At 43.5% G+C, this 23,328-nt stretch overlaps 1 protein-coding gene across 1 annotated transcript; it reads left to right on the top strand.

Moving 5' to 3' along the window:
- Nucleotides 1-916: 916 nt before the first annotated feature.
- s100a10a (S100 calcium binding protein A10a) lies at nucleotides 917-22,045 on the top strand. Its single transcript, XM_062990075.1, has 3 exons — nucleotides 917-958; nucleotides 19,183-19,341; nucleotides 21,753-22,045. The coding sequence occupies exons 2-3, from the start codon at nucleotides 19,201-19,203 to the stop codon at nucleotides 21,915-21,917; spliced, it is 306 nt and encodes a 101-aa protein (XP_062846145.1). The 5' UTR covers nucleotides 917-958; nucleotides 19,183-19,200; the 3' UTR covers nucleotides 21,918-22,045.
- Nucleotides 22,046-23,328: the final 1,283 nt, after the last annotated feature.

Below are 23,328 nucleotides of genomic sequence, written 5' to 3'. Positions count from 1 at the left end.
TTATTTATTATTGCTAGTTATAACTTTTAGTTCAGTTTAATTCTGTGTTTGTATGATTTGTGTAAATACTATTTATTTAAAGTATCCTCCAGACCACCCAAGAAGGATGGGTCCCTGCTGAGTCTGGTTCCTCTCAAGATTTCTTCCTGTAATTTTAAGGGAGTTTTTCCTTGCCACTGTCACCCTCGTCTCGCTCAATAGGAGTTTTGGTCTGTTGGTCCTGGATTTTGTAAAGTTGCTTTGAGGCAATGTCTTGTAAAAAGCGCTATATAAGTAAAGTTGACTTGACTTGATACACACTTTTACTATGGGTATTTCATATATGGTATAAACTTACATCCAGAGGATACATGTATGTTATAATAATATATCACCTTACAGCTAACATATGAGGAAAAACCATTATTGATATAGGGGCATATACTGTATGTCATGTATTACATTTCTGTGTGGACGTGCAGTGGAAAAGGGGCAGAAGGGTAACAAATTTAGCACAGGTCACATGACAGTGGGAACAACTTAATTTAAAAACGTACTATGCAGTGGAAAAGGGACATAAGTGACCAAGAAGTGAAACTTGAAGTCCAGATGACTTTGAATGAATGTAAGGAAGTTTTCAGAGGATGACTCCTATACCCCATCATCATCTGCATGCCTTTACTCATCAGTGTAGGTTCAGTTGCGCTGGCAACAATTAACAACAAAAGCAAAATCCGTCTACTTAGTCATATATTTACACAATTACGTCCTCCATTACTGATAGTGTCACTAAAGGTATGATACACTCGCTCCAGAGTAGCTGAGGGCACCATTTATCATGGTACTGCTCAACCCCTCCCTGTAGCTCTGTTACTTTTTAAAGGGCGACGCCCTGTCCTGTCTGTGTGTATAAATTCAGCAGCTTTATAACACAGTTCATTGCCTACACTGCTCAGCTGTTTCCTTCATACTTGGTCTGGTAAGTTTCTAATACTATTATGTAGTATTGTTTTATTTGCATTTGTATATAGTCTGTTAAATATTAGGATTAGAGTAAATTATTGGACAGGTAATGCGCTTGTATTACTGTTGAGGTCACGTGTTCAAGGTTGTTCACGGTAATCCGCACACCGCTTCTAGCGCCTCATTGGTCTACAATTTTGTTTTTATAATAATAATTTACACACACGTTTTCTGTTGCTTAGAGATCTGCGGTGCGATCTGCGATCTACATTTGACTGGTTAAAATTACACATAATTAGTTGAGATCACGTGTTCACAGTATTCCGTACAGTGCAGCGAGCGCTCTATTGCTTAATTTTTTTATATATATTTTTTTAAATCTGCTGTTTATGAATTCCTGATACCAAACATACAGAAAATTACATTTGACTGGTTAAAATTAAATAAAATTACTGCTGAGGTCACGTGTTCACTGTTGTTCACGGTAATCCGCCCACCGCCTCGATCGCCTCATTGGTCTAGTATTGTTTTGGCATTTCTTCTTCTTATTATTAAATAATGATAATAATACACCGCGGTTTTCTGTTTTGTTTTTTAATCTGAATTCCTGATACCAAACATACAGAAAGTTAAATTCGACTGGTTAAAATTAAACAAAATTACTGCTGAGGTCACGTGTTCACAGTATTCCGTACAGTGCATCAATCGCTTAATTGCTACTACAATCTACTGTTGTTTTGCCATTTATTATTATTATTATTAATAAATAATAATAATAATACACCGCCGTTTTCAGTTTTGTTAATCTGCGGTTTACAAATTCCTGATACCAAACATACAGAAAGTTACATTTGACTGGTTAAAATTAAACAAAATCACTGCTGAGGTCACGTGTTCACTGTTGTTCACGGTAATCCGCACACCGTCTTGAGCAACTCCATTGGTCTACTATGTTTTGGCATTTTTTTATTATTAATAATAGAGTAATAAAGTAATAATAATCATACACAGACGTAATTCGTGCTATCAGTCATACAGAAAGTTACATTTGACTGGTTAAAATTGAACAAAATTACTGTTGAGGTCACTTGTTCACGGTAATCCGCACACCGCCTCGAGTGCCTCATTGGTCTACTGTTGTTTTGGGATTTTTATTATTAATAATTAATAATAATTATTTACACAGCCGTTTTCTGTTGTTTAAAGATATGTGGTTTATGAATTCCTGATACCAAACATACAGAAAGTTGAATTTGACTGGTTAAAATAAAACAAAATTACTGTTGAGGTCACGTGTTCACGGTATTCCGTACACTCATTTGTCTACTGTTTTGACATTTTTATTATTAATAATTAGCAATAATTATTAACACACACGTTTTCTGTTGTTCATAGATCTGCGGTGTTTGAATTTCTTTTATCAGTCATACAGAAAGTTACATTTGACTGGTTAAAATTACTGCTGAGGTCACGTGTTCACGGTTGTTCATGGTAATCCGCACACCGCCTCGAGCGCCTCATGGCATTTTTTATCATTAATAATAAGTAGTAACTAGAGATGTGCATTTCCGGAGAAAATGCGAGTGTGATTGCCGTGTGCCGGTCGGGCGGGCGCGCGTAACCCAATGCTTTATCCAAGTCGGGGTTACATCAGTGGGCTTTACGATTTAAAATTGGAACGGCGTCGATATCTCGAACTTTCAAAAAATGAATGGAAGTGAATGGAGCCGAAAACCGGGCGTGGCAGGTGGGCATGGGTTCGAATCCCCATGCTGTACCTGAGTCGGGGTTACATCAGTGGGCTTTACGATTTATAGTTGGAACGGCGTTTATATCTCGAACTTTCAAAAAATGAATGGAAGTGAATGGGACCAAAAACCGGGCGTGGCAGGTGGGCGTGGGTTCGAATCCCCATGCTGTACCCAAGTCAGGGTTACATCAGTGGGCTTTACGATTTAGAGTTGGAACGGCGTTGATATCTCGAACTTTCAAAAAATGAATGGAAGTGAATGGGGCCGAAAAACGGGCGTGGCAGTTGGGCGTGGGTTCGAATCCCCATGCTGTATCTGAGTCGGGGTTACATCAGTGGGCTTTACAATTTAGAGTTGGAACGGCGTTGATATCTCAAACTTTCAAAAAATGAATGGAAGTGAATGGGACCGAAAACCGGGCGTGGCAGGTGGGTGTGGGTTCGAATCCCCATGCTGTATCTGAGTCGGGGTTACATCAGTGGGCTTTACCATTTAGAGTTGGAACGGTGTTGATATCTCAAACTTTCAAAAAATGAATGGAAGTGAATGGAGCCGAAAAACGGGCGTGGCAGGTGGGCATGGGTTCGAATCCCCATGCTGTATCTGAGTCGGGGTTACATCAGTGGGCTTTATGATATAGAGTTGGAACGGCGTTGATATCTCGAACTTTCAAAAAATGAATGGAAGTGAAATAGCCGAAAACCGGGCGTGGCAGGTGGGTGTGGGTTCGAATCCCCATGCTGTACCCAAGTCGGGGTTACATCAGGGGGCTTTACAATTTAGAGTTGGAACGGCGTTGATATCTCAAACTTTTAAAAAATGAATGGAAGTGAATGGAGCCGGAAAATGGGCGTGGCAGGTGGGCATGGGTTCGAATCCCCATGCTGTACCTGAGTCGGGGTTACATCAGTGGGCTTTACGATATAAAATTGGAACGGCGTCGATATCTTGAACTTTCAAAAAATGAATGGAAGTGAATGAGACCAAAACCGGGCGTGGCAGGTGGGTGTGGGTTCGAATCCCCATGCTGTACCTGAGTCGGGGTTACATCAGTGGGCTTTACGATTTAGAGTTGGAACGGCGTTGATATCTCGAACTTTCAAAAAATGAATGGAAGTGAATGGAGCCGAAAACCGGGCGTGGCAGGTGGGCGTGGGTTCAAATCCCCATGCTGTATCTGAGTCGGGGTTACATCAGGGGGCTTTACAATTTAGAGTTGGAACGGCATTGATATCTCAAACTTTCAAAAAATGAATGGAAGTAAATGGAGCCGAAAAACGGGCGTGGCAGGTGGGTGTGGGTTCGAATCCCCATGCTGTACCTGAGTCGGGGTTACATCAGTGGGCTTTACAATTTAGAGTTGGAACGGCGTTGATATCTCGAACTTTCAAAAAATGAATGAAAGTGAATGGGGACAAAAACCGGGCGTGGCAGGTGGGTGTGGGTTTGAATCCCCATGCTGTACCTGAGTCGGGGTTACATCAGGGGGCTTTACAATTTAGAGTTGGAACGGCGTTGTTATCTCGAACTTTCAAAAAATGAATGGAAGTGAATGTAGCCGAAAACCGGGCGTGGCAGGTGGGCGTGGGTTCGAATCCCCATGCTGTACCTGAGTCGGGGTTACATCCGTGGGCTTTACGATTTAGAGTTGGAACGGTGTTGATATCTCGAACTTTCAAAAAATGAATGGAAGTGAATGGGGACAAAAACCGGGCGTGGCAGGTGGGTGTGGGTTCGAATCCCCATGCTGTACCTGAGTCGGGGTTACATCCGTGGGCTTTACGATTTAGAGTTGGAACGGTGTTGATATCTCGAACTTTCAAAAAATGAATGGAAGTGAATGGGGACAAAAACCGGGCGTGGCAGGTGGGTGTGGGTTCGAATCCCCATGCTGTACCGAAGTCGGGGTTACATCAGGGGGCTTTACAATTTAGAGTTGGAACGGCGTCGATATCTCAAACTTTAAAAAAATGAATGGAAGTGAATGGAGCTGAAAAACGGGCGTGGCAGGTGGGTGTGGGTTCGAATCCCCATGCTGTACCCAAGTCGGGGTTACATCAGGGGGCTTTACAATTTAGAGTTGGAACGGCGTTGATATCTCGAACTTTCAAAAAATGAATGGAAGTGAATGGGGACAAAAACCGGGCGTGGCAGGTGGGCGTGGGTTCGAATCCCCATGCTGTACCTGAGTCGGGGTTACATCAGGGGGCTTTACAATTTACAGTTGGAACGGCGTTGATATCTCGAACTTTCAAAAAATAAATGGAAGTGAATGGGGCTGAAAACTGGGCGTGGCAGGTGGGTGTGGGTTCGAATCCCCATGCTGTACCTGAGTCGGGGTTACATAAGGGGGCTTTACAATTTACAGTTGGAACGGCGTTGATATCTCAAACTTTAAAAAAATGAATGGAAGTGAATGGAGCCGGAAAATGGGCGTGGCAGGTGGGCATGGGTTCGAATCCCCATGCTGTACCTGAGTCGGGGTTACATCAGTGGGCTTTACGATATAAAATTGGAACGGCGTCGATATCTTGAACTTTCAAAAAATTAATGGAAGTGAATGAGACCAAAACCGGGCGTGGCAGGTGGGTGTGGGTTCGAATCCCCATGCTGTACCTGAGTCGGGGTTACATCAGTGGGCTTTACGATATAGAGTTGGAACGGCGTTGATATCTCGAACTTTCAAAAAATGAATGGAAGTGAATGGAGCTGAAAACCGGGCGTGGCAGGTGGGCGTGGGTTCGAATCCCCATGCTGTATCTGAGTCGGGGTTACATCAGGGGGCTTTACAATTTAGAGTTGGAACGGCATTGATATCTCAAACTTTCAAAAAATGAATGGAAGTAAATGGAGCCGAAAAACGGGCGTGGCAGGTGGGTGTGGGTTCGAATCCCCATGCTGTACCTGAGTCGGGGTTACATCAGTGGGCTTTACAATTTAGAGTTGGAACGGCGTTGATATCTCGAACTTTCAAAAAATGAATGAAAGTGAATGGGGACAAAAACCGGGCGTGGCAGGTGGGTGTAGGTTTGAATCCCCATGCTGTACCTGAGTCGGGGTTACATCAGGGGGCTTTACAATTTAGAGTTGGAACGGCGTTGATATCTCGAACTTTCAAAAAATGAATGGAAGTGAATGTAGCCGAAAACCGGGCGTGGCAGGTGGGCGTGGGTTCGAATCCCCATGCTGTACCTGAGTCGGGGTTACATCAGTGGGCTTTACCATTTAGAGTTGGAACGGTGTTGATATCTCAAACTTTCAAAAAATGAATGGAAGTGAATGGACACAAAAACCGGGCGTGGCAGGTGGGTGTGGGTTCGAATCCCCATGCTGTACCTAAGTCGGGGTTACATCAGGGGGCTTTACAATTTAGAGTTGGAACGGCGTTGATATCTCGAACTTTCAAAAAATGAATGGAAGTGAATGGAGCCGAAAAATGGGCGTGGCAGGTGGGCATGGGTTCGAATCCCCATGCTGTACCCAAGTCGGGGTTACATCAGGGGGCTTTACAATTTAGAGTTGGAACGGCGTCGATATCTCAAACTTTCAAAAAATGAATGGAAGTGAATGGGGACAAAAACCGGGCGTGGCAGGTGGGCGTGGGTTCGAATCCCCATGCTGTACCTGAGTCGGGGTTACATCAGGGGGCTTTACAATTTACAGTTGGAACGGCGTTGATATCTCGAACTTTCAAAAAATGAATGGAAGTGAATGGGGCTGAAAACTGGGCGTGGCAGGTGGGTGTGGGTTCGAATCCCCATGCTGTACCTGAGTCGGGGTTACATCAGTGGGCTTTACCATTTAGAGTTGGAACGGTGTTGATATCTCAAACTTTCAAAAAATGAATGGAAGTGAATGGGGACAAAAACCGGGCGTGGCAGGTGGGTGTGGGTTCGAATCCCCATGCTGTACCTAAGTCGGGGTTACATCAGGGGGCTTTACAATTTAGAGTTGGAACGGCGTTGATATCTCGAACTTTCAAAAAATGAATGGAAGTGAATGGAGCCGAAAAATGGGCGTGGCAGGTGGGCATGGGTTCGAATCCCCATGCTGTACCCAAGTCGGGGTTACATCAGGGGGCTTTACAATTTAGAGTTGGAACGGCGTCGATATCTCAAACTTTCAAAAAATGAATGGAAGTGAATGGGGACAAAAACCGGGCGTGGCAGGTGGGCGTGGGTTCGAATCCCCATGCTGTACCTGAGTCGGGGTTACATCAGGGGGCTTTACAATTTACAGTTGGAACGGCGTTGATATCTCGAACTTTCAAAAAATGAATGGAAGTGAATGGGGCTGAAAACTGGGCGTGGCAGGTGGGTGTGGGTTCGAATCCCCATGCTGTACCTGAGTCGGGGTTACATCAGTGGGCTTTACCATTTAGAGTTGGAACGGTGTTGATATCTCAAACTTTCAAAAAATGAATGGAAGTGAATGGGGACAAAAACCGGGCGTGGCAGGTGGGTGTGGGTTCGAATCCCCATGCTGTACCCAAGTCGGGGTTACATCAGGGGGCTTTACAATTTAGAGTTGGAACGGCGTTGATATCTCGAACTTTCAAAAAATGAATGGAAGTGAATGGAGTCGAAAAACGGGCGTGGCAGGTGGGCGTGGGTTCGAATCCCCATGCTGTACCTGAGTCGGGGTTACATCAGGGGGCTTTACCATTTAGAGTTGGAACGGTGTTGATATCTCAAACTTTCAAAAAATGAATGGAAGTGAATGGGGACAAAAACCGGGCGTGGCAGGTGGGTGTGGGTTCGAATCCTGATGCTGTATCTGAGTCGGGGTTACATCAGTGAGCTTTACAATTTAGAGTTGGAACGGCGTTAATATCTCGAACTTTCAAAAAATGAATGGAAGTGAATGGGGACAAAAACCGGGCGTGGCAGGTGGGTGTGGGTTCGAATCCCCATGCTGTACCTGAGTCGGGGTTACATCAGTGGGCTTTACAATTTAGAGTTGGAACGGCATTGATATCTCAAACTTTCAAAAAATGAATGGAAGTAAATGGAGCCGAAAAACGGGCGTGGCAGGTGGGTGTGGGTTCGAATCCCCATGCTGTACCTGAGTCGGGGTTACATCAGTGGGCTTTACAATTTAGAGTTGGAACGGCGTTGATATCTCGAACTTTCAAAAAATGAATGAAAGTGAATGGGGACAAAAACCGGGCGTGGCAGGTGGGTGTGGGTTTGAATCCCCATGCTGTACCTGAGTCGGGGTTACATCAGGGGGCTTTACAATTTAGAGTTGGAACGGCGTTGTTATCTCGAACTTTCAAAAAATGAATGGAAGTGAATGTAGCCGAAAACCGGGCGTGGCAGGTGGGCGTGGGTTCGAATCCCCATGCTGTACCTGAGTCGGGGTTACATCCGTGGGCTTTACGATTTAGAGTTGGAACGGTGTTGATATCTCGAACTTTCAAAAAATGAATGGAAGTGAATGGGGACAAAAACCGGGCGTGGCAGGTGGGTGTGGGTTCGAATCCCCATGCTGTACCGAAGTCGGGGTTACATCAGGGGGCTTTACAATTTAGAGTTGGAACGGCGTCGATATCTCAAACTTTAAAAAAATGAATGGAAGTGAATGGAGCTGAAAAACGGGCGTGGCAGGTGGGTGTGGGTTCGAATCCCCATGCTGTACCCAAGTCGGGGTTACATCAGGGGGCTTTACAATTTAGAGTTGGAACGGCGTTGATATCTCGAACTTTCAAAAAATGAATGGAAGTGAATGGGGACAAAAACCGGGCGTGGCAGGTGGGCGTGGGTTCGAATCCCCATGCTGTACCTGAGTCGGGGTTACATCAGGGGGCTTTACAATTTACAGTTGGAACGGCGTTGATATCTCGAACTTTCAAAAAATGAATGGAAGTGAATGGGGCTGAAAACTGGGCGTGGCAGGTGGGTGTGGGTTCGAATCCCCATGCTGTACCTGAGTCGGGGTTACATAAGGGGGCTTTACAATTTACAGTTGGAACGGCGTTGATATCTCAAACTTTAAAAAAATGAATGGAAGTGAATGGAGCCGGAAAATGGGCGTGGCAGGTGGGCATGGGTTCGAATCCCCATGCTGTACCTGAGTCGGGGTTACATCAGTGGGCTTTACGATATAAAATTGGAACGGCGTCGATATCTTGAACTTTCAAAAAATGAATGGAAGTGAATGAGACCAAAACCGGGCGTGGCAGGTGGGTGTGGGTTCGAATCCCCATGCTGTACCTGAGTCGGGGTCACATCAGTGGGCTTTACGATATAGAGTTGGAACGGCGTTGATATCTCGAACTTTCAAAAAATGAATGGAAGTGAATGGAGCTGAAAACCGGGCGTGGCAGGTGGGCGTGGGTTCGAATCCCCATGCTGTATCTGAGTCGGGGTTACATCAGGGGGCTTTACAATTTAGAGTTGGAACGGCATTGATATCTCAAACTTTCAAAAAATGAATGGAAGTAAATGGAGCCGAAAAACGGGCGTGGCAGGTGGGTGTGGGTTCGAATCCCCATGCTGTACCTGAGTCAGGGTTACATCAGTGGGCTTTACAATTTAGAGTTGGAACGGCGTTGATATCTCGAACTTTCAAAAAATGAATGAAAGTGAATGGGGACAAAAACCGGGCGTGGCAGGTGGGTGTAGGTTTGAATCCCCATGCTGTACCTGAGTCGGGGTTACATCAGGGGGCTTTACAATTTAGAGTTGGAACGGCGTTGATATCTCGAACTTTCAAAAAATGAATGGAAGTGAATGTAGCCGAAAACCGGGCGTGGCAGGTGGGCGTGGGTTCGAATCCCCATGCTGTACCTGAGTCGGGGTTACATCAGTGGGCTTTACCATTTAGAGTTGGAACGGTGTTGATATCCCAAACTTTCAAAAAATGAATGGAAGTGAATGGACACAAAAACCGGGCGTGGCAGGTGGGTGTGGGTTCGAATCCCCATGCTGTACCTAAGTCGGGGTTACATCAGGGGGCTTTACAATTTAGAGTTGGAACGGCGTTGATATCTCGAACTTTCAAAAAATGAATGGAAGTGAATGGAGCCGAAAAATGGGCGTGGCAGGTGGGCATGGGTTCGAATCCCCATGCTGTACCCAAGTCGGGGTTATATCAGGGGGCTTTACAATTTAGAGTTGGAACGGCGTCGATATCTCAAACTTTCAAAAAATGAATGGAAGTGAATGGGGACAAAAACCGGGCGTGGCAGGTGGGCGTGGGTTCGAATCCCCATGCTGTACCTGAGTCGGGGTTACATCAGGGGGCTTTACAATTTACAGTTGGAACGGCGTTGATATCTCGAACTTTCAAAAAATGAATGGAAGTGAATGGGGCTGAAAACTGGGCGTGGCAGGTGGGTGTGGGTTCGAATCCCCATGCTGTACCTGAGTCGGGGTTACATCAGTGGGCTTTACCATTTAGAGTTGGAACGGTGTTGATATCTCAAACTTTCAAAAAATGAATGGAAGTGAATGGGGACAAAAACCGGGCGTGGCAGGTGGGTGTGGGTTCGAATCCCCATGCTGTACCTAAGTCGGGGTTACATCAGGGGGCTTTACAATTTAGAGTTGGAACGGCGTTGATATCTCGAACTTTCAAAAAATGAATGGAAGTGAATGGAGTCGAAAAACGGGCGTGGCAGGTGGGCGTGGGTTCGAATCCCCAGGCTGTACCGAAGTTGGGGTTACATCAGTGGGTTTTCCGATTTAGAGTTGGAACGGCGTTGATATCTCGAACTTTCAAAAAATGAATGGAAGTGAATGGGGCCGAAAAACGGGCGTGGCAGGTGGGCGTTGGTTCGAATCCCCATGCTGTACCTATGTCGGGGTTACATCAGGGGGCTTTACAATTAAGAGTTGGAACGGCGTTGATATTTCAAACTTTCAAAAAATGAATGGAAGTGAATGGGGCCGAAAAACGGGCGTGGCAGGTGGGCGTTGGTTCGAATCCCCATGCTGTACCCAAGTTGGGGTTACATCAGTGGGCTTTACGATTAAGAGTTGGAACGGCGTTGATATTTCAAACTTTCAAAAAATGAATGGAAGTGAATGGGGCCGAAAAACGGGCGTGGCAGGTGGGCATGGGTTCGAATCCCCATGCTGTACTTAAGTCGGGGTAACATCAGGGGGCTTCACAATTTAGAGTTGGAACGGCATTGATATCTCAAACTTTCAAAAAATGAATGGAAGTGAATGGGGACAAAAACCGGGCGTGGCAGGTGGGTGTGGGTTCGAATCCCCATGCTGTATCTGAGTCGGGGTTACATCAGTGGGCTTTACGATATAGAGTTGGAACGGCGTCGATATCTCAAACTTTAAAAAAATGAATGGAAGTGAATGGAGCCGAAAACCGGGCGTGGCAGGTGGGCATGGGTTCGAATCCCCATGCTGTACCTGAGTCTTGGTTACATCAGGGGGCTTTACGATATAGAGTTGGAACGGTGTTGATATCTCGAACTTTCAAAAAATGAATGGAAGTGAATGGTGACAAAAACCGGGCGTGGCAGGTGGGCGTGGGTTCGAATCCCCAAGCTGTACCTGAGTCTTGGTTACATCAGGGGGCTTTACAATTTAGAGTTGGAACGGCGTCGATATCTCGAACTTTCATAAAATGAATGGAAGTGAATGGGGCCGAAAAACGGGCGTGGCAGGTGGGTGTGGGTTTGAATCCCCATGCTCAGTGGGAAGTGAGCGTATCTAAATGTTGTATGTGAGTGGGGTTACATCAGTGGGAAGTGAGCGTATCTAAATGCTGTATAGAAGAGGTACAGTGTGTGTTTGGGGGATGGGGGGGTAAATACTTTATCTTTAAATCCTAGCTCTCGATTTGAGTCGAGGGCGGGTATAGGAAAATCCCATTCTAAAAAAATGAATGGAAGTCAATGGGACCAAAAAACGCTACAAAAGCGGGCGTGGCCGGCGAACGGGCGGGCGGATCGAAAACGTGTATACAAGCGCTCGATTCCCGTATGGGCCGGACGATTTGGCGCTGGAACGGGGTCGATATCTCGAAAACTGCGGACGAAGAAACGCGGACAAAAAACGGGTGGAATAATAATAATAACTAGAGAGTGCATTTCCGGAGAAAATGCGAGTGTGATTGCCGTGTGCCGGTCGGCGGGCGTGCGCAGGTTGGGGGCGCGCATGCGTTTAGAAGTGGTGCGGTGCGTGGGGTGTGAATACTTTCTCCCAGACAGGCCACTGTATCTGTGCACAAGCTGTGGTGTGAGCACAAGTTCACTCTGGGTGTGTTTGAAAAGCCAAACCTGTAAAAAAATGCATTTCTGCACGTTTGTACTGCTTACAAATCAGTACTCATTCATTTACATGTGATTATCACTGCAGGGGCCATGGTATTGCGCAATCTATGATCGGCTGTGTCTCATTTACAGATTTCAGGCATAGTGCACTCAGACTTCGGTCCCTCTTTTAGCATTTAGCAATTCCCATTGATTTCAATGCATCCGTTAGCCTTGAAGCTAACGGATATAAATATCTTTGTTTCTGTTGCAGCGCGAACGATATGACGCTCACTGCAAAGTCTAACTGCACTATAATTTCATTCTGTGCAGCGTTTTCATCTTAAAAATCACTAATACTTTAGTTACAGACCAAAATAAGTCAGATTTTTTGGCGGCCGCCATTTTCTATTCTCAGAACGGCCTGAAGATGCCGTCTACGTCATCACGTTGACGTTCTGTGGAAAGCCAAAGGTGTCAAGATTTTTGTCCAAAAATTCGGGCAAAAACGGGCATAAATGCCACACGGATGGGCGTATCCGGATGATTTTTTGGATTTGGGCGCTAATTAATGACCCGGTCGATCAAGGGTTGGAACGGCGTTGATAGCTCGAAATTCATTTCAAAATGAATGGGAGTCAATGGGGAAAAACGGGCACCTTAAAACGGGCACTGTGCCCACAGTGTTGGTTCGATCCAAAAGTTGTATACAAGCGCTCTATTCCCGTATGGGCCGGACGATTTGGCGCTGGAACGGGGTCGATATCTCGAAAACTGCGGGAGAAGAAGCACGGACAAAAAACGGGCAGAATAATAATAATATATTGAAAACGAAAATAACAATAACAATAGTGTGCTTGCATTCTGCAATCACACTAACTAGAGATGTGCATTTCCGGAGAAAATGCGAGTGTGATTACCGTGTGCCGGTCGGCAAGCGTGCGCAAGTCGGGGGCGCGCATGCGTTTAGAAGTGGTGCGGTGCGTGGGGTGTGAATACTTTCTCCCAGACAGGCCACTGTATCTGTGCACAAGCTGTGGTATGAGCACAAGTTTACTCTGGGTGTGTTTGAAAAGCCAAACCTGTAAAAAAATGCAGTTCTGCACGTTTCTACTGCTTACAAATCAGTACTCATTCATTTACATGTGATTATCACTGCAGGGGCCATGGTATTGCGCAATCTATGATCGGCTGTGTCTCATTTACAGCTTTCAGGCATAGTGCACTCAGACTTCGGTCCCTCTTTTAGCATTTAGCAATTCCCATTGATTTCAATGCATCCGTTAGCCTTGAAGCTAACGGATAGAAATATCTTTTTTTCTGTTGCAACGCGATCGATTTGACGCTCACTGCTAAGTGTAACTGCACTATAATTTCATTATGTGCAGCATTTTTACTTTAAAAATCACTAATACTTTAGTTACAGACCAAAATAAGTTCGTTTTCAAATCGGCAGCCATGTTGCTTTTTCAGAACAGTCCGAGGTGGTTGCCTACGTCATCACGTTGACGTGTTATGGAAGGCCAAAGGTGTAAAAAATTTTCTCTCAAAATTCGGGCAAAAACGGGCATAAATGCCACACAAATGGGCGTATCCAGATGATTTTTTGGATTTGGGCGCTAATTAATGACCCGGTCCATCAAGAGTTGGAACGGCATTTATAGCTCGAAATTTTTTTCAAAATGAATGGGAGTCAATGGGGCAAAACGGGCACCTTAAAACGGGCACTGTGCCCACAGTGTTGGTTCGATCCAAAAGCTGTATACAAGCAGTCCATTCCCGTATGGGCCGGACGATTTGGCACTGGAACGGGGTCGATATCTCGAAAATTGCGGACGAAGAAAGGGAGACAAAAAACGGGCGGAATGGCAATAATATATTGAAAACGAAAATAACAATAACAATAGTGTGCTTGCATTCTGCAATCACACTAACTAGAGAGTGCATTTCCGGAGAAAATGCGAGTGTGATTGCCGTGTGCCGGTCGGCGGGCGTGCGCAGGTCGGGGGCGCGCATGCGTTTAGAAGTGGTGCGGTGCGTGGGGTGTGAATACTTTCTCCCAGACAGGCCACTGTATCTGTGCACAAGCTGTGGTGTGAGCACAAGTTTACTCTGGGTGTGTTTGAAAAGCCAAACCTGTAAAAAAATGCATTTCTGCACGTTTGTACTGCTTACAAATCAGTACTCATTCATTTACATGTGATTATCACTGCAGGGGCCATGGTATTGCGCAATCTATGATCGGCTGTGTGTCATTTACAGCTTTCAAGCATAGTGCACTCAGACTTCGGTCCCTCTTTTAGCATTTAGCAATTCCCATTGATTTTAATGCATCCGTTAGCCTTGAAGCTAACGGATATAAATATCTTTTTTTCTGTTGCAACGCGAATGATATGACGCTCCCTGCTAAGTGTAACTGCAGTATAATTTCATTCTGTGCAGCGTTTTCATCTTAAAAATCACTAATACCTTAGTTACAGACCAAAATAAGTCAGCTTTTTTGGCGGCCGCCATTTTCTATTCTCAGAACGGGCTGAAGATGCCGCCTACGTCATCACGTTGACGTTCTGTGGAAAGCCAAAGGTGTCAAGATTTTTGTCCAAAAATTCGGGCAAAAACGGGCATAAATGCCACACGGATGGGCGTATCCGGATGATTTTTTGGATTTGGGCGCTAATTAATGACCCGGTCGATCAAGGGTTGGAACGGCGTTGATAGCTCGAAATTTTTTTCAAAATGAATGGGAGTCAATGGGGCAAAACGGGCACCTTAAAACGGGCACTGTGCCCACAGTGTTGGTTCGATCCAAAAGCTGTATACAAGCAGTCCATTCCCGTATGGGCCGGACGATTTGGCACTGGAACGGGGTCGATATCTCGAAAATTGCGGACGAAGAAAGGGAGACAAAAAACGGGCGGAATGGCAATAATATATTGAAAACGAAAATAACAATAACAATAGTGTGCTTGCATTCTGCAATCACACTAATAATATGACTTTCGGATAACAATAGTATGATTGCCTTTAGGCAATCACACTAATAATATGACTTTCGGATAACAATAGTATGATTGCCTTTAGGCAATCACACTAACTAGAGAGTGCATTTCCGGAGAAAATGCGAGTGTGATTGCCGTGTGCCGGTCGGCGGGCGTGCGCAGGTCGGGGGCGCGCATGCGTTTAGAAGTGGTGCGGTGCGTGGGGTGTGAATACTTTCTCCCAGACAGGCCACTGTATCTGTGCACAAGCTGTGGTGTGAGCACAAGTTCACTCTGGGTGTGTTTGAAAAGCCAAACCTGTAAAAAAATGCATTTCTGCACGTTTCTACTGCTTACAAATCAGTACTCATTCATTTACATGTGATTATCACTGCAGGGGCCATGGTATTGCGCAATCTATGATCGGCTGTGTCTCATTTACAGCTTTCAGGCATAGTGCACTCAGACTTCGGTCCCTCTTTTAGCATTTAGCAATTCCCATTGATTTCAATGCATCCGTTAGCCTTGAAGCTAACGGATATAAATATCTTTGTTTCTGTTGCAGCGCGAACGATATGACGCTCACTGCCAAGTGTAACTGCACTATAATTTCATTCTGTGCAGCGTTTTCATCTTAAAAATCACTAATACTTTAGTTACAGACCAAAATAAGTCAGATTTTTTGGCGGCCGCCATTTTCTATTCTCAGAACGGCCTGAAGATGCCGTCTACGTCATCACGTTGACGTTCTGTGGAAAGCCAAAGGTGTCAAGATTTTTGTCCAAAAATTCGGGCAAAAACGGGCATAAATGCCACACGGATGGGCGTATCCGGATGATTTTTTGGATTTGGGCGCTAATTAATGACCCGGTCGATCAAGGGTTGGAACGGCGTTGATAGCTCGAAATTCATTTCAAAATGAATGGGAGTCAATGGGGAAAAACGGGCACCTTAAAACGGGCACTGTGCCCACAGTGTTGGTTCGATCCAAAAGCTGTATACAAGCGCTCTATTCCCGTATGGGCCGGACGATTTGGCGCTGGAACGGGGTCGATATCTCGAAAACTGCGGGAGAAGAAGCACGGACAAAAAACGGGCAGAATAATAATAATATATTGAAAACGAAAATAACAATAACAATAGTGTGCTTGCATTCTGCAATCACACTAACTAGAGAGTGCATTTCCGGAGAAAATGCGAGTGTGATTGCCGTGTGCCGGTCGGCGGGCGTGCGCAGGTCGGGGGCGCGCATGCGTTTAGAAGTGGTGCGGTGCGTGGGGTGTGAATACTTTCTCCCAGACAGGCCACTGTATCTGTGCACAAGCTGTGGTGTGAGCACAAGTTCACTCTGGGTGTGTTTGAAAAGCCAAACCTGTAAAAAAATGCATTTCTGCACGTTTGTACTGCTTACAAATCAGTACTCATTCATTTACATGTGATTATCACTGCAGGGGCCATGGTATTGCGCAATCTATGATCGGCTGTGTCTCATTTACAGCTTTCAGGCATAGTGCACTCAGACTTCGGTCCCTCTTTTAGCATTTAGCAATTCCCATTGATTTCAATGCATCCGTTAGCCTTGAAGCTAACGGATATAAATATCTTTGTTTCTGTTGCAGCGCGAACGATATGACGCTCACTGCAAAGTCTAACTGCACTATAATTTCATTCTGTGCAGCGTTTTCATCTTAAAAATCACTAATACTTTAGTTACAGACCAAAATAAGTCAGATTTTTTGGCGGCCGCCATTTTCTATTCTCAGAACGGCCTGAAGATGCCGTCTACGTCATCACGTTGACGTTCTGTGGAAAGCCAAAGGTGTCAAGATTTTTGTCCAAAAATTCGGGCAAAAACGGGCATAAATGCCACACGGATGGGCGTATCCGGATGATTTTTTGGATTTGGGCGCTAATTAATGACCCGGTCGATCAAGGGTTGGAACGGCGTTGATAGCTCGAAATTCATTTCAAAATGAATGGGAGTCAATGGGGAAAAACGGGCACCTTAAAACGGGCACTGTGCCCACAGTGTTGGTTCGATCAAAAAGTTGTATACAAGCGCTCTATTCCCGTATGGGCCGGACGATTTGGCGCTGGAACGGGGTCGATATCTCGAAAACTGCGGGAGAAGAAGCACGGACAAAAAACGGGCAGAATAATAATAATATATTGAAAACGAAAATAACAATAACAATAGTGTGCTTGCATTCTGCAATCACACTAATAATATGACTTTCGGATAACAATAGTATGATTGCCTTTAGGCAATCACACTAATAATACACAGACGTTTTCTGTTGTTCATAGATCTGTGGTGTTTGAATTCCTTCTATCAGTCATGCAGAAAGTTACATTTGGTTAAAATTAAACAAATTCAGGCAAACAAGTAGTCATCGTACTGTTTCTAATGTTAAGTTCTTGCAAAATATGTGAAATCAGTAATGTATGAAGAACCATCATCTAAAGTCACTTTTTAATATTGAACAAATTATGTAAATATCTTATTAAAGTAAATTTAATTCATCGTAAATACATAAACATGTATATTAAAATACATAAAGGTGTTAATTAAAACGTGCATGCTTTGTTTTAGCAAAGTTAGCTAACTAAGAATTTTCATGTTGTGATTTTATTATTGTATTTGTGTATAGAAATGGTGTCTATTATTTTATAGTTTCTAGTTCTAGCCCACCCTAAGAAACAAAAAATGCACTGATGTCTACATTTGTAGTCACTGGGGTGGTTCTCTCATGCGCCTTACTAATGATAAATTAAATTGATACAAATGTGTACATGAATACTCCATAAATACAAAAAACTATTCATTGGCACAAGTAAACTACAATACAAAAATGTGTTTATGTAATACAGTACAGTGGACCCTTGACTTATGAATTTATTGGTTCCAAAGGGCTGTTCTTCAGTCAAAATGTTCGTTAGTTAAACCTATTTTTCCCATAAGAAATAATATAAATAAAATTAATCCGTGCCAGACCTCCCAAACCCCCACCCCCCTTACCTAACCTAACCTAACCTAACATTTCAGTACAGTACGTGTGCTGTACCATACACCATAATACATTTCCTTTTTTTTTTTTTTTTTTAAATAAAATGTATCTACCAGAAACAACAATAACTCTCATAATTCTTCATTATTTCCTTTTTTATTTCAATAGTGTTGTATTTTGTAGGTGTAATTGCACGAAAGAAAGAATACTTTACTCAGCAACTTCCTTCTTCTCTCTCAAACTCACTCACTGTCCCCACTGTCTGATACACAGTGACAGCTACTGGCAGGAGTAATATAAAGAAAACACTGAAAAAACACCATCAGCTGTCCGAATGTTCGCTCACTGTATATATATAGAGAGGGAGACGTTTGGAGTCAACTTGTTCGTGACGTCACGTGTTTCGCGAATTTCGGTTCATAATCCGAAATTTGTTCGTACATTAAGTTGAAATAGATCGTTCGTAACGCAAAATGTTTGTATGGTAAACCGTTCATAACTTAGGGGTCCACTGTATATGTTACTCATTTTGACCAAAGGTTTTTGGAAGAAGTTAGGGCACCACCCCATTGACAACAATTTACAGTTTTAATCTTTTCCTTTAAAGGGGGATATTATGATTGTGATTTTGGATTAAAAAAACCATTATAAACAATATTTCATTAACTAGGCAGCTTTTCTACCTGTACACCTCTCTTTCTCTGTCTCTTAAGGCTCTCTATTTTGCATTTTCTTTTACTTATAAAGAGAAGGAGAGAAAATAAGTCCCGTAGCGTCGCTTTGTCTCTCTTTGTACTATCTTTCATTTTCTATTTTTATGTCTTTTACTTTACTAAATATTGTGAAAGAATAGCTTAATTTCATATGGAGACTGTGCCAATGTCTCCATCCTGTCCCACGCCTTTTTCTTGTCTATTTTCCAATGATTATACTTCATTTTTCCACAGTCGTTCAGTGTTGGTTAGAGAATCAATCTACATCTGCTTTTTACACTTTTAATTTTTTAGTTTTAGTGTGTTTACTTAGATGTATGAGTCTGTATCAGCTGACTTCTGTGTTTAATCATCGCTGGTATTACTAAATAAGCACATGTCTGCCACATGGTGGATGACACACCCTCACATGAAAGAGCTATGATTCCCTTGTATTAATTTAAATCATGTTCATTGCTTCCATAATGCATTTCAATTACTGATCCTCGATGGTCTGAACTACAGAGTATTCACTTGGATCGTTTGTTCTTTGTCTGTTTTACTAAGTCTGGGCTTTCCCTGCATACACAGGATTGAACATCAGCAGCCATGCCTTCCGACCTTGAAAAAGCTATGGAGTCCCTCATTCTGGTGTTCCACCGCTATGCCTCCAGAGAGGGGAACACCAACACTTTGAGCCGCCGTGAGCTCAGAGAACTAATGGAGAATGAGCTAGCCAACTTCCTCAAGGTAATAAGCATATGTTATATAATGTAACATTAAAACCACCTCCTTGTGTCTACACTCACTGTCCATTTTATCAGCTCCACTTACCATATAGAAGCACTTTGTAGTTCTACAAATACTGACTGTAGTCCATCTTTTTTTCTACATACCTTTTTAGCCTGCTTTTACCCTGTTCTTCAATGGTCAGGACCCCCACATGACCACCACAGAGCAGGTATTATTTAGGTGGTGGATCATTCTCAGCACTGCAGTGACACTGACATGGTGGTGGTGTGTTAGTGTGTGTTGTGCTGGTATGAGTGGATCAGACACAGCAGCGCTGCTGGAGTTTTTAAATACCGTGTCCACTCACTGTCCACTCTATTAGACACTCCTACCTAGTTGGTCCACCTTGTAGATGTAAAGTCAGAGACAATTTCTCATCCTTCATCAGTGGTCACAGGACGCTGCCCATGGGGCAGCTGTTAGTTGGATGTGTTTGGTTGGTGGACTATTCTCAGTCCAGCAACGCTGCTGTGTCTTATCCACTAATACCAGCACAACACACACTAACGCACCACCACCACCATGTCAGTGTCACTGCAGTGCCGAGAATGACCCACCACCCAAATAATACCTACTCTGTAGTGGTCCTGTGGGGGTCCTGACCATTGAAGAACAGCATGAAAGGGGGCTAACAAAGCATGCAGAGAAACAGATGGACTGCAGTCAGTAATTGTAAAACTATAAAGTGCTTCTATATGGTAAGTGGAGCTGATAGAATGGACAGTGAGTGAGGCTGATCGGTGTATATGTCCAGTCATAATGAGGATTATATTTAGTAGGTTTTACCTTACACTAATACTTAATATTATATAAGACTGCAGAGATTCTATTCCACAGATGTGTAGTTTTGTGGAATGTAATACTCAGTCCTCTTTTTTTGGTGTGCTGGCATTTAGTATTGAGCAATACAACCTCCCACTGCACTTCACAGTAAACGCCTTTGGCCACGTTCCGTACTCCCATCTATATTTGTTGTCCAATGAAGGCAAATTATCTCTATTTTGTTTTACTTACTTTTAGTCTTTGATTATTCAATTTAAGTTTAGTTCCAGTTTAGATTTAGTTTTTTACTACTAGTTTTTAAGTACGTGTCAAGAGACTGGAACAAAAAAGATATAAAAATAGTTTTACCATACAAAGCACAATGGTTTTGCATTTTCTGTTCAGTTCTGCAATTTCTACTTAGGTTTAAAAACTAGGGCTGGCACCGATCCGATACTCGGTATCGGTCCGATATTGGCCCAAATCACTTGATCAGATATCGGAAGGAAAAAAACATGTAATCCGATCCGATACTGTTGCTTAATGTAAATAACACTTAATGTAAATAAAGGGCATTGTCTGTGTGTAAAACAAATAACACACGAAGATACGTTCCAACAGTGCCGCTTATTGCCACTCACGCTTGATGACATCATTAACATGTGCCACTGATCTACAACTCATCTGCAACAGCCATTCAGAAATCAAAACACACTGATCTACTTAAACTTTTAGCATTTAAAAAAAAATCATCTACTACTGCCACATCTAAAAACACTGTTTAAACACAATAAAAAACGCTTTATAAATGATAAATCTTGTCTCGGCTTGGCAATCTCTCACATCCTCAACCATTAATCCATTAGTGTTATGAAGTAAAACAAACTACGCCGTGTCCCGTTTAGCCACAGACGTCTTCTTCAAAATCCAGCAGGGTTTTGTAAGAAGCGTGCTTTGGTTTTTAATAATCTAAAAACGTGACAGAACTTTAACGGAAAATCTCAACTCCGCGTCAATTCTAATTGGTCTATCGCGTTTGAGTGACATCCACATCTTCCAATTGTAGCCACTTTTGTTAAACAAGCCAAAAATGCTGCTAAATGTTCTGTGTGTAAAAGTGAAAATAAAAACAGCAGTTGTGCATAAGTGTGATGTTGTAGGTTCTGTATTTATTCCTTTAGAATATTTGTATCACAGTCTGAGCATTGTTATTTAGATAGCTAGTTTAACCATGGTGCTTTGAGACATGTATTATTACTGCTTAGTTGTTTGAGAGGAGAAATGACGGTATCAGATTGGTATCGGTATCGGCAGATACTCGATTTGCAGTATCTGTATTGGACATAAGAAAGTGGTATTGAGCCAGCCCTATGTTAAACATATTATTCCAGTTTTATGATGATAGATTTTGTTAACCCTGGTCTTTAACAGTAGACACTTTTCTACAAATACGGTTTTACTATACCACAGTGCACTAGACCAGGTTGGCAGACACCGTGTTACTGTGTAATTCTAAATTAAACAGGAGAATTCTTTAGTTTGAGGGTGTACGATTAAGTGCACTATGTACTATAAGCTTACTTTACTCTTTCTACCCTCTCCTACAGTCTCAGAAGGACCCTGGTACAGTGGACAAGATCATGAGGGACCTGGACACAAATCGAGACGGTGAAGTGAGCTTTGAGGAGTTCGTGTCTTTAGTGGTTGGTCTGTCCATTGCCTGTGAACAGTGTTATCAGTCACACTTGAAGAAGATAGGAGCTCGCAAATAAGAGCACAAGCAATGAGGATGAATTACATTTTTGTAACATAATAATTTCATAATAATCGTATTTTTTGAAACGTCAGACTGTATTATTTCCTATGAAACTGAAAACAAAGTTGTTGTGTATGTGTGAATAAAGAGAGTCAAAACACTAAACGTAAAAGCGACGTGGTTAAATAATACATTAACAGACTTGTCCAGTGTTATCTTTTAACATACAGGCTTTGAGGTAAAAGTCCAGTTTGGAAGTGGGTAGGATGTGTCGTTTATTACATTCCGCTCTTTGCCCTGCATATTTCCTCTTATTGCTTTATTGCATTCCAGCTGAGGTTACAGAGTGGGTTTCTCAATACCATTTCAGGACATAAAATTGGCCAATGGTCACTTATTTATTCAAAATGGGTTCAATTTAATGCCTAGTTTGTTGGACTTCATGGCTTGCTTTTTGTCTTGACAATGCAGTGAAAAAGATTGTGTTGGTCCTCCTTTTGCTGCCAAAACAGCCCAGCAACTGTGATGCACTGTGTATTCTGACACCTTTCTATCAGAACCAGCATTAACCTCTTCACTAATCTGAGCTACAGTAGCTCGTCTGTTGGATCGGACCACGTGGGCCAGCCTTCTCTCCCCATGTCCATCAATGAGCCTTGGCCACCCATGACCCTGTCGCCGGTTTACCACTGTTCCTTCCTTGGACCACTTTTGATAGACACTGACCACTGCAGACCAGGAACACCCCACAAGAGCTGCAGTTTGGGAGATGCTCTGACCCAGTTGTCTAGCCATCACAATTTGGCCCTTGTGCTGCCTAATATATCCCACCCACTAACAGGTGCCGTGATGAAGAGATAATCAGTGTTATTCACTTCACCTGTCAGTGGTCATAATGTTATGCCTGGTCGGTGTAGATCCAAATGTCTCAAGAATAGTTAGTTTATTAAATATTATATATATTCACTATAGACACTGAACAGCCACTCAAGGAGTGGAATGTATTAGACAGTAAGGATCAGTCAGTCCTTGACGCTGATGTGTTAAAAGTAGGAAAAACTGGCAAGCAGATCTCAGTGACTTCCACAAATGCCAAATTCTGAAAGCTAGACGGATGTCAGAGCGTCCTCAAAATAATAGCTCTAATGAGGTATTCCCAGCATGCAGTGCTTGCTACCTATTAAGAGTGGTCTGTGGAAGGACAACTAGTAAACTGTCAAGATTCAGTGGTGCCAATAAGCACCTTAAATGAATTGGAACTTTGGCTGTAAGCCAGACTATCTTGTCCCACAATAGTGCCAGATGTCACAAGTGCTTCCATAATGGAATGGGAACACATTCTTACAGAAACACTCTAAATGATTGTGGAAGCCTTCCCAAAAGAGTGGATACTGTTAAAGCTTCAAAGGGGTGGCAAACGTTATAGT

Source organism: Trichomycterus rosablanca, chromosome 2, assembly GCF_030014385.1.
Source record: "Trichomycterus rosablanca isolate fTriRos1 chromosome 2, fTriRos1.hap1, whole genome shotgun sequence".
NCBI lineage: Eukaryota > Metazoa > Chordata > Actinopteri > Siluriformes > Trichomycteridae > Trichomycterus > Trichomycterus rosablanca.
The sequence above is the reverse complement of the archived record's forward strand: the minus strand, read 5'-3'. Positions and strand labels throughout refer to the sequence as shown.

Bases quoted from the DNA above. Each gene is read 5' to 3' on its own strand.
- s100a10a (XM_062990075.1), top strand. From the start codon at position 19,201: ATGCCTTCCGACCTTGAAAAAGCTATGGAGTCCCTCATTCTGGTGTTC. The intron at 19,342-21,752 runs GTAATAAGCATA...CCTCTCCTACAG, and splicing joins AGCTAGCCAACTTCCTCAAG to TCTCAGAAGGACCCTGGTAC.